The following is a 17,844-nucleotide window of genomic DNA, read 5'->3' on the forward strand; positions in this document are numbered from 1 at the left end:
ATTTGAGTGTCTTGTATTTTTTATAGTTGCATTTAGTGTGCCAATTTTTTTTTTGTAAAAACTTGATGTTCGTGACGTCACATACAATATGAAAACTTGATGTTCGTGACGTTACATACCAAATATGACGTCATTCAAAAAATTGACCTATTGTTAGAAAAAAAAATTCTTAAGCAAAAAAAACCAAAATAAACTGACTTTAGTTTAAAAAAAAAAAAAAAAGGTATGCGATACGGATTTTACCATGCGATACGGGGTATGCGATACGGGTTTAGCCATGCGATACGGGGTATGCGATACAGGGTAGGTGTTACAGACTGGAAAAAAGAACCTTTATTAGATATACAAAATAGCTGTATTTTGTACTAAATATATGATAAATATGGATATAACACTTGGTATGAATGACTTGATGATTACTTATACAGTAGCTGAGCTATGATGGGGTAGATTTGATCTATACATATGGATATAACACTTGGTATGAATGACTTGATGATGACTAATACATTACCTGAGCTATGATGGGGTAGATTTGATCTATACATATGGCTATAACACTTGGTATGAATGACTTGATGATGACTAATACAGTACCTGAGCTATGATGGGGTAGATTTGATCTATACATATGGATATAACACTTGGTATGAATGACTTGATGATGACTAATACATTACCTGAGCTATGATGGGGTAGATTTGATCTATACATATGGATATAACACTTGGTATGAATGACTTGATGATGACTAATACATTACCTGAGCTATGATGGGGTAGATTTGATCTATACATATGGATATAACACTTGGTATGAATGACTTGATGATGACTAATACAGTACCTGAGCTATGATGGGGTAGATTTGATCTATACATATGGCTATAACACTTGGTATGAATGACTTGATGATGACTAATACAGTACCTGAGCTATGATGGGGTAGATTTGATCTATACATATGGATATAACACTTGGTATGAATGACTTGATGATGACTAATACATTACCTGAGCTATGATGGGGTAGATTTGATCTATACATATGGATATAACACTTGGTATTAATGACTTGATGATGACTAATACATTACCTGAGCTATGATGGGGTAGATTTGATCTATACATATGGATATAACACTTGGTATGAATGACTTGATGATGACTAATACATTACCTGAGCTATGATGGGGTAGATTTGATCTATACATATGGCTATAACACTTGGTATGAATGACTTGATGATTACTAATACATTACCTGAGCTACGATTGGGTAGATTTGATCTATACATATGGCTATAACACTTGGTATGAATGACTTGATGATGACTAATACAGTACCTGAGCTATGATGGGGTAGATTTGATCTATACATATGGCTATAACACTTGGTATGAATGACTTGATGATGACTAATACATTACCTGAGCTATGATGGGGTAGATTTGATCTATACATATGGATATAACACTTGGTATGAATGACTTGATGATTACTAATACAGTACCTGAGCTATGATTGGGTAGATTTGATCTATACATATGGATATAACACTTGGTATGAATGACTTGATGATGACTAATACAGTACCTGAGCTATGATGGGGTAGATTTGATCTATACATATGGATATAACACTTGGTATGCATGACTTGATGATGACTAATACATTACCTGAGCTATGATTGGGTAGATTTGATCTATACATATGGATATAACACTTGGTATGAATGACTTGATGATGACTAATACATTACCTGAGCTATGATAGGGTAGATTTGATCTATACATATGGATATAACACTTGGTATGAATGACTTGATGATGACTAATACATTACCTGAGCTATGATGGGGTAGATTTGATCTATACATATGGATATAACACTTGGTATGAATGACTTGATGATGACTAATACAGTACCTGAGCTATGATTGGGTAGATTTGATCTATACATATGGCTATAACACTTGGTATGAATGACTTGATGATGACTAATACAGTACCTGAGCTATGATGGGGTAGATTTGATCTATACATATGGATATAACACTTGGTATTAATGACTTGATGATGACTAATACATTACCTGAGCTATGATTGGGTAGATTTGATCTATACATATGGATATAACACTTGGTATGAATGACTTGATGATGACTAATACAATACCTGAGCTATGATGGGGTAGATTTGATCTATACATATGGCTATAACACTTGGTATGAATGACTTGATGATGACTAATACAGTACCTGAGCTATGATGGGGTAGATTTGATCTATACATATGGATATAACACTTGGTATGAATGACTTGATGATGACTAATACATTACCTGAGCTATGATGGGGTAGATTTGATCTATACATATGGATATAACACTTGGTATGAATGACTTGATGATGACTAATACAGTACCTGAGCTATGATGGGGTAGATTTGATCTATACATATGGCTATAACACTTGGTATGAATGAATTGATGATGACTAATACAGTACCTGAGCTATGATGGGGTAGATTTGATCTATACATATGGATATAACACTTGGTATGAATGACTTGATGATGACTAATACATTACCTGAGCTATGATGGGGTAGATTTGATCTATACATATGGATATAACACTTGGTATGAATGACTTGATGATTACTAATACATTACCTGAGCTATGATGGGGTAGATTTGATCTATACATATGGATATAACACTTGGTATGAATGACTTGATGATGACTAATACAGTACCTGAGCTATGATGGGGTAGATTTGATCTATACATATGGATATAACACTTGGTATGAATGACTTGATGATCACTAATACATTACCTGAGCTATGATTGGGTAGATTTGATCTATACATATGGCTATAACACTTGGTATGAATGACTTGATGATTACTAATACATTACCTGAGCTATGATGGGGTAGATTTGATCTATACATATGGATATAACACTTGGTATGAATGACTTGATGATGACTAATACAGTACCTGAGCTATGATGGGGTAGATTTGATCTATACATATGGCTATAACACTTGGTATGAATGACTTGATGATTACTAATACATTACCTGAGCTATGATGGGGTAGATTTGATCTATACATATGGATATAACACTTGGTATGAATGACTTGATGATGACTAATACAGTACCTGAGCTATGATTGGGTAGATTTGATCTATACATATGGCTATAACACTTGGTATAAATGACTTGATGATTACTAATACAGTACCTGAGCTATGATGGGGTAGATTTGATCTATACATATGGATATAACACTTGGTATGAATGACTTGATGATTACTAATACAGTACCTGAGCTATGATGGGGTAGATTTGATCTATACATATGGCTATAACACTTGGTATGAATGACTTGATGATGACTAATACAGTACCTGAGCTATGATGGGGTAGATTTGATCTATACATATGGATATAACACTTGGTATGAATGACTTGATGATGACTAATACAGTACCTGAGCTATGATGGGGTAGATTTGATCTATACATATGGATATAACACTTGGTATGAATGACTTGATGATTGCTAATACAGTACCTGAGCTATGATGGGGTAGATTTGATCTATACATATGGATATAACACTTGGTATGAATGACTTGATGATTACTAATACATTACCTGAGCTATGATTGGGTAGATTTGATCTATACATATGGATATAACACTTGGTATGAATGACTTGATGATGACTAATACATTACCTGAGCTATGATTGGGTAGATTTGATCTATACATATGGATATAACACTTGGTATGAATGACTTGATGATGACTAATACAGTACCTGAGCTATGATTGGGTAGATTTGATCTATACATATGGATATAACACTTGGTATGAATGACTTGATGATGACTAATACATTACCTGAGCTATGATTGGGTAGATTTGATCTATACATATGGATATAACACTTGGTATGAATGACTTGATGATGACTAATACATTACCTGAGCTATGATGGGGTAGATTTGATCTATACATATGGATATAACACTTGGTATGAATGACTTGATGATGACTAATACATTACCTGAGCTATGATTGGGTAGATTTGATCTATACATATGGATATAACACTTGGTATGAATGACTTGATGATTACTAATACATTACCTGAGCTATGATGGGGTAGATTTGATCTATACATATGGATATAACACTTGGTATGAATGACTTGATGATGACTAATACAGTACCTGAGCAATGATTGGGTAGATTTGATCTATACATATAGATATAACACTTGGTATGAATGACTTGATGATTACTAATACAGTACCTGAGCTATGATGGGGTAGATTTGATCTATACATATGGATATAACACTTGGTATGAATGACTTGATGATGACTAATACAGTACCTGAGCAATGATTGGGTAGATTTGATCTATACATATAGATATAACACTTGGTATGAATGACTTGATGATTACTAATACAGTACCTGAGCTATGATGGGGTAGATTTGATCTATACATATAGATATAACACTTGGTATGAATGACTTGATGATTACTAATACAGTACCTGAGCTATGATGGGGTAGATTTGATCTATACATATGGATATAACACTTGGTATGAATGACTTGATGATGACTAATACAGTACCTGAGCTATGATGGGGTAGATTTGATCTATACATATGGCTATAACACTTGGTATGAATGACTTGATGATGACTAATACAGTACCTGAGCTATGATTGGGTAGATTTGATCTATACATATGGCTATAACACTTGGTATGAATGACTTGATGATGACTAATACAGTACCGGAGCTATGATGGGGTAGATTTGATCTATACATATGGCTATAACACTTGGTATGAATGACTTGATGATGACTAATACAGTACCTGAGCTATGATGGGGTAGATTTGATCTATACATATGGCTATAACACTTGGTATGAATGACTTGATGATGACTAATACAGTACCTGAGCTATGATTGGGTAGATTTGATCTATACATATGGATATAACACTTGGTATGAATGACTTGATGATGACTAATACAGTACCTGAGCTATGATGGGGTAGATTTGATCTATACATATGGATATAACACTTGGTATGAATGACTTGATGATTACTAATACATTACCTGAGCAATGATGGGGTAGATTTGATCTATACATATGGCTATAGCACTTGGTATAAATGACTTGATGATGACTAATACATTACCTGAGCTATTATGGGGTAGATTTGATCTATACATATGGATATAACACTTGGTATGAATGACTTGATGATGACTAATACATTACCTGAGCTATGATGGGGTAGATTTGATCTATACATATGGCTATAACACTTGGTATGAATGACTTGATGATTACTAATACATTACCTGAGCTATGATTGGGTAGATTTGATCTATACATATGGATATAACACTTGGTATGAATGACTTGATGATGACTAATACAGTACCTGAGCTATGATTGGGTAGATTTGATCTATACATATGGATATAACACTTGGTATGAATGACTTGATGATGACTAATACATTACCTGAGCTATGATGGAGTAGATTTGATCTATACATATGGCTATAACACTTGGTATGAATGACTTGATGATGACTAATACATTACCTGAGCTATGATTGGGTAGATTTGATCTATACATATGGATATAACACTTGGTATGAATGACTTGATGATTACTAATACATTACCTGAGCTATGATGGGGTAGATTTGATCTATACATATGGCTATAACACTTGGTATGAATGACTTGATGATGACTAATACAGTACCTGAGCTATGATTGGGTAGATTTGATCTATACATATGGCTATAACACTTGGTATGAATGACTTGATGATGACTAATACAGTACCTGAGCTATGATGGGGTAGATTTGATCTATACATATAGATATAACACTTGGTATAAATGACTTGATGATGACTAATACAGTACCTGAGCTATGATTGGGTAGATTTGATCTATACATATGGATATAACACTTGGTATGAATGACTTGATGATGACTAATACAGTACCTGAGCTATGATGGGGTAGATTTGATCTATACATATAGATATAACACTTGGTATAAATGACTTGATGATGACTAATACATTACCTGAGCTATGATTGGGTAGATTTGATCTATACATATGGCTATAACACTTGGTATGAATGACTTGATAATGACTAATACATTACCTGAGCTATGATTGGGTAGATTTGATCTATACATATGGCTATAACACTTGGTATGAATGACTTGATGATGACTAATACATTACCTGAGCTATGATGGGGTAGATTTGATCTATACATATGGCTATAACACTTGGTATGAATGACTTGATGATGACTAATACATTACCTGAGCTATGATGGGGTAGATTTGATCTATACATATGGATATAACACTTGGTATGAATGACTTGATGATGACTAATACAGTACCTGAGCTATGATGGGGTAGATTTGATCTATACATATGGCTATAACACTTGGTATGAATGACTTGATGATGACTAATACAGTACCTGAGCTATGATGGGGTAGATTTGATCTATACATATGGATATAACACTTGGTATGAATGACTTGGTGATGACTAATACATTACCTGAGCTATGATGGGGTAGATTTGATCTATACATATGGATATAACACTTGGTATGAATGACTTGATGATTACTAATACATTACCTGAGCTATGATGGGGTAGATTTGATCTATACATATGGATATAACACTTGGTATGAATGACTTGATGATGACTAATACAGTACCTGAGCTATGATGGGGTAGATTTGATCTATACATATGGATATAACACTTGGTATGAATGACTTGATGATCACTAATACATTACCTGAGCTATGATTGGGTAGATTTGATCTATACATATGGCTATAACACTTGGTATGAATGACTTGATGATTACTAATACATTACCTGAGCTATGATGGGGTAGATTTGATCTAGACATATGGATATAACACTTGGTATGAATGACTTGATGATGACTAATACATTACCTGAGCTATGATGGGGTAGATTTGATCTATACATATGGATATAACACTTGGTATGAATGACTTGATGATGACTAATACAGTACCTGAGCTATGATGGGGTAGATTTGATCTATACATATGGCTATAACACTTGGTATGAATGACTTGATGATTACTAATACATTACCTGAGCTATGATGGGGTAGATTTGATCTATACATATGGATATAACACTTGGTATGAATGACTTGATGATGACTAATACAGTACCTGAGCTATGATTGGGTAGATTTGATCTATACATATGGCTATAACACTTGGTATAAATGACTTGATGATTACTAATACAGTACCTGAGCTATGATGGGGTAGATTTGATCTATACATATGGATATAACACTTGGTATGAATGACTTGATGATTACTAATACAGTACCTGAGCTATGATGGGGTAGATTTGATCTATACATATGGCTATAACACTTGGTATGAATGACTTGATGATGACTAATACAGTACCTGAGCTATGATGGGGTAGATTTGATCTATACATATGGATATAACACTTGGTATGAATGACTTGATGATGACTAATACAGTACCTGAGCTATGATGGGGTAGATTTGATCTATACATATGGATATAACACTTGGTATGAATGACTTGATGATTACTAATACAGTACCTGAGCTATGATGGGGTAGATTTGATCTATACATATGGATATAACACTTGGTATGAATGACTTGATGATTACTAATACATTACCTGAGCTATGATTGGGTAGATTTGATCTATACATATGGATATAACACTTGGTATGAATGACTTGATGATGACTAATACATTACCTGAGCTATGATTGGGTAGATTTGATCTATACATATGGATATAACACTTGGTATGAATGACTTGATGATGACTAATACAGTACCTGAGCTATGATTGGGTAGATTTGATCTATACATATGGATATAACACTTGGTATGAATGACTTGATGATGACTAATACATTACCTGAGCTATGATTGGGTAGATTTGATCTATACATATGGATATAACACTTGGTATGAATGACTTGATGATGACTAATACATTACCTGAGCTATGATGGGGTAGATTTGATCTATACATATGGATATAACACTTGGTATGAATGACTTGATGATGACTAATACATTACCTGAGCTATGATTGGGTAGATTTGATCTATACATATGGATATAACACTTGGTATGAATGACTTGATGATTACTAATACATTACCTGAGCTATGATGGGGTAGATTTGATCTATACATATGGATATAACACTTGGTATGAATGACTTGATGATGACTAATACAGTACCTGAGCTATGATGGGGTAGATTTGATCTATACATATGGCTATAACACTTGGTATGAATGACTTGATGATGACTAATACAGTACCTGAGCTATGATTGGGTAGATTTGATCTATACATATGGCTATAACACTTGGTATGAATGACTTGATGATGACTAATACAGTACCGGAGCTATGATGGGGTAGATTTGATCTATACATATGGCTATAACACTTGGTATGAATGACTTGATGATGACTAATACAGTACCTGAGCTATGATGGGGTAGATTTGATCTATACATATGGCTATAACACTTGGTATGAATGACTTGATGATGACTAATACAGTACCTGAGCTATGATTGGGTAGATTTGATCTATACATATGGATATAACACTTGGTATGAATGACTTGATGATGACTAATACAGTACCTGAGCTATGATGGGGTAGATTTGATCTATACATATGGATATAACACTTGGTATGAATGACTTGATGATTACTAATACATTACCTGAGCAATGATGGGGTAGATTTGATCTATACATATGGCTATAACACTTGGTATAAATGACTTGATGATGACTAATACATTACCTGAGCTATCATGGGGTAGATTTGATCTATACATATGGATATAACACTTGGTATGAATGACTTGATGATGACTAATACATTACCTGAGCTATGATGGGGTAGATTTGATCTATACATATGGCTATAACACTTGGTATGAATGACTTGATGATTACTAATACATTACCTGAGCTATGATTGGGTAGATTTGATCTATACATATGGATATAACACTTGGTATGAATGACTTGATGATGACTAATACAGTACCTGAGCTATGATGGGGTAGATTTGATCTATACATATGGATATAACACTTGGTATGAATGACTTGATGATGACTAATACAGTACCTGAGCTATGATGGGGTAGATTTGATCTATACATATGGCTATAACACTTGGTATGAATGACTTGATGATTACTAATACATTACCTGAGCTATGATGGGGTAGATTTGATCTATACATATGGCTATAACACTTGGTATGAATGACTTGATGATTACTAATACATTACCTGAGCTATGATTGGGTAGATTTGATCTATACATATGGCTATAACACTTGGTATGAATGACTTGATGATGACTAATACAGTACCTGAGCTATGATTGGGTAGATTTGATCTATACATATGGCTATAACACTTGGTATGAATGACTTGATGATGACTAATACAGTACCTGAGCTATGATGGGGTAGATTTGATCTATACATATAGATATAACACTTGGTATAAATGACTTGATGATGACTAATGCAGTACCTGAGCTATGATTGGGTAGATTTGATCTATACATATGGATATAACACTTGGTATGAATGACTTGATGATGACTAATACAGTACCTGAGCTATGATGGGGTAGATTTGATCTATACATATAGATATAACACTTGGTATAAATGACTTGATGATGACTAATACATTACCTGAGCTATGATTGGGTAGATTTGATCTATACATATGGCTATAACACTTGGTATGAATGACTTGATAATGACTAATACATTACCTGAGCTATGATTGGGTAGATTTGATCTATACATATGGCTATAACACTTGGTATGAATGACTTGATGATGACTAATACATTACCTGAGCTATGATGGGGTAGATTTGATCTATACATATGGCTATAACACTTGGTATGAATGACTTGATGATGACTAATACATTACCTGAGCTATGATGGGGTAGATTTGATCTATACATATGGATATAACACTTGGTATGAATGACTTGATGATGACTAATACAGTACCTGAGCTATGATGGGGTAGATTTGATCTATACATATGGATATAACACTTGGTATGAATGACTTGATGATGACTAATACAATACCTGAGCTATGATTGGGTAGATTTGATCTATACATATGGATATAACACTTGGTATGAATGACTTGATGATGACTTATACATTACCTGAGCTATGATTGGGTAGATTTGATCTATACATATGGCTATAACACTTGGTATGAATGACTTGATGATTACTAATACATTACCTGAGCTATGATGGGGTAGATTTGATCTATACATATGGCTATAACACTTGGTATGAATGACTTGATGATGACTAATACATTACCTGAGCAATGATTGGGTAGATTTGATCTATACATATGGATATAACACTTGGTATGAATGACTTGATGATTACTAATACATTACCTGAGCTATGATTGGGTAGATTTGATCTATACATATGGCTATAACACTTGGTATAAATGACTTGATGATTACTAATACATTACCTGAGCTATGATTGGGTAGATTTGATCTATACATATGGATATAACACTTGGTATGAATGACTTGATGATGACTAATACAGTACCTGAGCTATGATGGGGTATATTTGATCTATACATATGGATATAACACTTGGTATGAATGACTTGATGATTACTAATACATTACCTGAGCTATGATGGGGTAGATTTGATCTATACATATGGATATAACACTTGGTATGAATGACTTGATGATGACTAATACAGTACCTGAGCTATGATGGGGTAGATTTGATCTATACATATGGATATAACACTTGGTATGAATGACTTGATGAAGACTAATACAGTACCTGAGCTATGATGGGGTAGATTTGATCTATACATATGGATATAACACTTGGTATGAATGACTTAATGATTACTAATACAGTACCTGAGCTATGATTGGGTAGATTTGATCTATACATATGGATATAACACTTGGTATGAATGACTTGATGATGACTAATACAGTACCTGAGCTATGATGGGGTAGATTTGATCTATACATATGGCTATAACACTTGGTATGAATGACTTGATGATGACTAATACAGTACCTGAGCAATGATTGGGTAGATTTGATCTATACATATGGCTATAACACTTGGTATGAATGACTTGATGATGACTAATACAGTACCTGAGCTATGATGGGGTAGATTTGATCTATACATATGGCTATAACACTTTGTATAAATGACTTGATGATGACTAATACATTACCTGAGCAATGATGGGGTAGATTTGATCTATACATATGGCTATAACACTTGGTATGAATGACTTGATGATGACTAATACATTACCTGAGCTATGATGGGGTAGATTTGATCTATACATATGGATATAACACTTGGTATGAATGACTTGATGATGACTAATACATTACCTGAGCTATGATGGGGTAGATTTGATCTATACATATGGCTATAACACTTGGTATGAATGACTTGATGATGACTAATACAGTACCTGAGCTATGATGGGGTAGATTTGATCTATACATATGGATATAACACTTGGTATGAATGACTTGATGATTACTAATACAGTACCTGAGCAATGATTGGGTAGATTTGATCTATACATATAGATATAACACTTGGTATGAATGACTTGAAAGCTGAACCTGGTTCTTGTACCACTAATTCTAATATCTTTAAAAATCTGCAAGATACAATCAAAACAATCTTTATATTTCTTCAAACAATTATCATTTCAAAAAGGTTTTCTATGTAATCCCATCCAGTCAATAATGTGTTAGAAATTGTACTTGGCATCTAAGGTGCTAATGCAAAATCTAAAATCTATAGATAATAACTGGAGAACATTCATAAACATTTCAGGCATATAATTTATATTAAATGATGAATTTAAAATCCTGTAAATTTAATTATAATGAGCAATTATACTGTTTTCATGCAGGTAAATCATTCTTACTTTTCTACAACTCTGTGGGCAGCACTACTTTCTTGGAAAATTGTCTCTGCCAACTGTTGTCTGAAATTGTAAATAAGTTTTATCTAAAATCAAAACTGCAACCAAAAAGTATATTTTTGCAAATATGTTTTTAGTTTAAGTTGTAAATTCTCTGGAATCTCATTTAGACTTAAATGTCTTGAGTGTGTGTATGTATGTTTGTGAGTAAGGGTGCCTTACCCATACCTAACATGTCCTTCCATTCAAATTTCAATATATAAACAGTTGCAATTGGAATGCATAATATGTCTGATCATTGTTAAAGGGACAAGATAAATAACTTACTGTGTAAAAAGTGACATAAATGTTGTTATTGTCTGTTGAGTAAATGCAACACCCATCTGTACTCTCAATCCTTGGAACAGGGATAAAAAGAAACTCATCATTGCTTCTATTACTTCAACCTCTGAAATTAATTTGTCAGTTTCTTCATAAACATGTACAAAAGATGTTTCAATTCTATTTCATAAAGACTTACAATAACATCAGCATTGTGTATATCTGTCTGGTAGGCTTGTGAAGTTACAAAAGTATTGTCCAATGAAACCATACAGTCGGAAACCAGGTTGAAATAGAACAAACAAGTGAAACTGCGAGCTACTGCTCAATGATGATACCCCCACCGCAAGTGGTTAATATAAATAGTGTAAAAATATGCAAGTGTTCGGTAAACAGGAAGTTGTCGAGTGATGAATCTGAAAACGCATCACACAGTATAGCTGACCTATATAAATCCTGAAACCAAATTTCAGAAATCCTTGTATTGTAGTTCCTGAGAAAAATGTGACGAAAATTTTCAACTTGGCTATCATGTGTAAAATCATACAAGTGTTCGGTAAACAGGAAGTTGTCAAGTGATCAATCTGAAAACGCATCACACTGAATAGCTGACTTAGATAAACCCTGAAACCAAATTTCAGAAATCCTTGTATTGCAGTTCCTGAGTAAAATGCGACGAAAAATATTCATGGGACGGACGGACTGACTGACGGAAGGACAGACAGAGGTAAAACAGTATACCCCCCCCCCCCCCTTTTTTTAAAGCGGGGGTATAAAGAAACGAAGCTCTTTGTCAGAGAAGGTGATAAATGTGTAATGTATTGTTTACTATAGTGACAAAAATTTTAAAAGTTAATATAAACAAACAAAATTACAATTTTCTTCTCAATTACGAGGTGTTTTATGTTAATATAGCTTGGTTTGCAGATCATGCTGTTATGCTCATGGCTGAAAGCCTCATGTTGACCTATAGTTTCTTACTTCCACACCATTTAGTTTTTGGTGTAAAGTCCTCTGATTGGAATCATACCACAACTTCTTTTTAAAAATAAGTATTTGGTATACAAATATAACAATACAACAATTCTATCAGATGTTTTATATTTCAAATTTTAAATGCAATAAAAGTATACTTGGTGTCTTTTTGTAACAAAATCAAACCTTGTATCTTAAAATATACATACAACATGTAATTGATGTGTCAATAACTTTAGCAACCATCACCTAATAAATTACCTGGGGGATGCAGATAGATTGGAAACAATGCTATGGACACTTGAATGACTTCTTGTAATGATTGATAGCAGATCTGTTTACTTTTCACAACTTCTCCAGAAACAGCCTCAATCCAATCCTGGAATATACTCAATGCCTTTCTTATCACTTGTTTACCTGTAAAAAGAGGATATAAAGTCTTGTAAGGAGGTATAGTATTGAGAATTGGAAACTTTTCAATTTAGTTCATATTTAAGTTAAGAACAGAATTTTTTATTTCCTATAAATACTAAATACTTTTGACTACATTCAAGGGATCTTGCAGTCGAAATATAAATATTTATATTGCAACTTAACAAATATGTAATGAAATAATGGAGATATTGGTCATACATCAAAGAGCAGCACTAAATAACAGAAAAATATAAAGAGGCCACCAAACAGTCTTCAAACACATACAAAGGACAACAAAAAGCCACAAGGGTCAAAATTACATAATTGCAGATCTTTAATTGTAATCACTAATATGAACCTATTAATTTTGCAACATGGTATATTTGTACATTTTTATTTGAAATTCACAACATTAAAATTGGTGTTTTGCATGTCTGGTATATCAAAATGTATTATTCAGTTGAATAGTTTCACAATGATAATTTAAAAAATGTTTTGATGAATTACATGTAGTTAATTATTTTTGCTCACAGCAGCATTTAGTAAAATCAAGAAGACACTTACTTGTCGAATCTTCCCTCAGATGCTTGTGATTACCAAGTTCAGACTTCAATAGAAGAACGTTCCTAGCTATCTGTTGTACATAAATCTGGTGATGTGACGCTCTCTCTGTCCAGTTTTGACCAGCGTCTGACTCATTTGGCCAAGGTAGAATTAAGGCATTTGACATTGATCTGTAGACTAGTAGTTGTACCTATTGATGCAAAATCAACATTCTTCATTTAATAGATAGAGCTTTGATGTTAAAAATATCATCATCATCAGATTAAGCATTCATCACTTTATTGAGGTTAAATCTAAGTAAATATTTCATTATGAAATTTGTTTGTGTTCGTATTATTTTTCATGTGGACCTAATGTTCATGGTTATTCTTAAACTAAGCAACCAAATCATTAATGCTGGATGCTTGGTGGAGAAGCAGTTAATACCAATTCTAATGCCTTTGGTCTATAAACCCAGCATGGGATTGAACCATAACCTCCAGCACTTGAAGTGACCACCTTGAGACCATCAAATATGTTTTGCTTATTCAGGCTAAAGAGAATAAATTGAAATGGAACTGCAGGGGCATACAATACCTGTATCTTAAAACATAGGTTTGTATCTATGTAGATGTGGTTTTTAAAATATTTCTCTTTTAGCAGTTTTATATAACAAGTATTATATTTATTACAATTATCTTTACTGACCTCTGTTGTTAGACTGTCCAGTGTACCTTGTGTTACAGAGGATAATAAATTCTGTATACAGGGAAGCTGGAGTAGGAAGGCAGGTTTTACTGTAGTTGTTATGGATAAAACAACATGTGCTGCTGAATGAACTATTCTTTCTGGTACCTAAAATAGGTCAACATGAAATGTAGGTCATTGCGACACCATTTTTTTGTGAAAAATAATTTTGTCTTGAATATAGCAAACTTTATGTCTGTATTGATAAATTGGAATCTATGTAGTGCTTAGGTTGATGAGAAAATGGAGTTAATCTCAAAACTTGACACAATCAGGAAATGTATATGCCACAGTCACATTTACAATCACCAATTCATTTTCATTATTGATTTCAAAAGGACAAGTTACGATAAGCATTAGAGAACGGCCCCCTAATTTCGTTCAAATTAAAAGTGACTTGCCATTAATTAAAATACATTATTCTTAAAGTTTAAAACCTATATTTTTGTTAACATCAATAGATTTTTCAACTTCCGTTGATATTATTCATGCTCTGTTGCTGTAAAGACCTCAATATCCGCGAAAAGGGCAGAAAAATGGCAGTTTCCAAAACTTTTTCTGCATTTTAAACTATGAGCGTACCTACGACCCACGATCATATTTATACCAGACATTCCTTGAACATTAATGTTGATGTAGTTCAAATATTTATTCCAACCCCTACATGTGTACATCATATTAATTTGTAATTGCCTGGGTTAGACATTTTATTGCGCAAAATGTCTGTATGTGGTACAAGTCACGTCTCTTTTATTCCATTAACTGTTAAGTATCTTTAAAAACTGTTTTAAACTCATCTCAAATTATTAAATCTTATATATTCTTGTTTTCATGAAAAGACTTTCACATTGAAACAAAGATTTTGTACTGGTCTACAAATTAAACAAAATGTTTGAGGTTGCTTAGTAAGATGTGGGATTCTATACTCAATATAGAATTCGTCCAAAAAATAATGACAATCTTGATGTGTATATTATAGTGTAACACCGTATAAGAAGTATATTCTTAAAAAATAACTTAGCTCATACTTCAAAAAATATAAAGAACCTATTATTGCATTGTTGATATGCACTTGTTATGTAATTTAGTTGTTGATCAGCGTGTAGTGACCTACAATTGAACTAAGTTTTCATTTCTAACTAAACATGTTTAGAAAAAGACAATGTGCATTGCATTCAATTTAATTTGTTCAATAAAATGACTTATTGATTTGTAGTTGGCTTTAATTCAAACATGGTTTGCTGTTGCTAAGCAACACTTGTGTTGCTATGCTCAATATGAAATTTGTAAAGAATTAAAAAAAAAGATGTATATGAAAAAATATTGGATGAAACACCAAATGGAAAAATAAATCTTCAAGCAACAGCTTAATTCATACTTTTTTAACCGTTGCTAGGCAACATTTCTGTTGCCAAGGTTGTTTTTAAGCATATAATAAACAAAATCAAAGGGTATTTTCATTTGTGACTTCAAGTTCTTCTTGGACAAACAATATCATTTGCAAATATTAAAATTTTTACTGATAAAGCAATTAAAATGTGATAATTTTCATTCTTCATAAAAACCGTTGCTAGGCAACCTTCCTTTCACCGGAACACAATAAAATCATTATTTTTTCTAGTGTCTACACTAAGACCATCATTGATATCAATTTAAACTTATTCGGAGAGGGGGCCAAAAATAGCCCTTATCATACCTTGTCCTTTGGCATCACTGCTGATATTTAACTATTTTTCATCTAACTTTACCTGCTTATCCTTAAATTATTTCAAAATCAAATAGAAAACAAATTTCTAACTATAGTCAAACCAATACATAAAGGGCTTCTGACGGAAGCAAGATATGTTCCCTTTAGACAAAGGTTAATATTAAAAGCTATGAGAATATAACAAGACTCTTGACAGTGACATATAAAGGTAGTTTTCTGCTATATAGAGACAACTTGTCAGGCACTTTTGATGGTAAACTACTTTCATATGAACTTAAAATATTTCAAGGAAACTCAACCCTTGTGCTTTTACCTGACTAGAAAATAATGGTGTAACAGCTTCTAACAATGTGGTCATCATAGATATAAACTTCTGCTTCATCTGTGGTTCTTTGTGGACTTCATTGTAATACTGTGATAACCAGTGACAAAATGCCTTAACTGATGCTATGGCTTGTGCTTGCCTGAAAATCAATGTAACATAATATAGATTTTGTTTTGATTTAAGAGTTAAATAAAGAATACAAAACGGCAAATCCTCTAAAAGTTTCAATGCTTTATAAGAAATAGAAGTTAATAATTTCTTTAAGTATAATGATGAAATAACACAGATCAATGTTTTCCACTGTAAAAAACAACACTAGTCAAGAAAATTGAAAAAGTCTAATAATACCTTACAATACTTTATTATTAAACCTCAGACACATAGGTGTACAAGAGGACATCATATATACAAGTATACACATTTTTATGCTCAATAACACTAAACATAATAATGCATGCATGGTAAATATAGCAAAGTGTCAATTTACAAATTACCATAATATTCACATAAATAAGACAACATAAATCATAAGTATCGTGTAAGTATTTTTTTTAAATATTGCTAAGTTTTTATAAAGTTCTACATGACAGAATGTTAAAAGCTGTATTAATTTGTATTCCATTGGAT

General features: G+C 32.9%; 1 protein-coding gene across 1 annotated transcript in view; it reads right to left on the bottom strand.

Moving 5' to 3' along the window:
* Positions 1-17,844, bottom strand: part of LOC134725907 (exportin-6-like) — a 57,054-nt gene that overhangs the window by 15,355 nt on the left and 23,855 nt on the right. The window contains exons 14-20 of the mRNA XM_063590188.1: positions 17,206-17,356; positions 15,146-15,292; positions 14,459-14,648; positions 13,742-13,897; positions 12,512-12,632; positions 12,188-12,247; positions 11,803-11,914 (exon numbers count right to left, since the gene is read on the bottom strand). Coding sequence (XP_063446258.1) covers positions 11,803-11,914; positions 12,188-12,247; positions 12,512-12,632; positions 13,742-13,897; positions 14,459-14,648; positions 15,146-15,292; positions 17,206-17,356 — 937 coding nt within the window. The remainder of the gene's footprint in view (positions 1-11,802; positions 11,915-12,187; positions 12,248-12,511; positions 12,633-13,741; positions 13,898-14,458; positions 14,649-15,145; positions 15,293-17,205; positions 17,357-17,844) is intronic.

This window comes from Mytilus trossulus, chromosome 7, assembly GCF_036588685.1.
Source record: "Mytilus trossulus isolate FHL-02 chromosome 7, PNRI_Mtr1.1.1.hap1, whole genome shotgun sequence".
Classification (NCBI taxonomy): Eukaryota; Metazoa; Mollusca; class Bivalvia; order Mytilida; family Mytilidae; genus Mytilus; species Mytilus trossulus.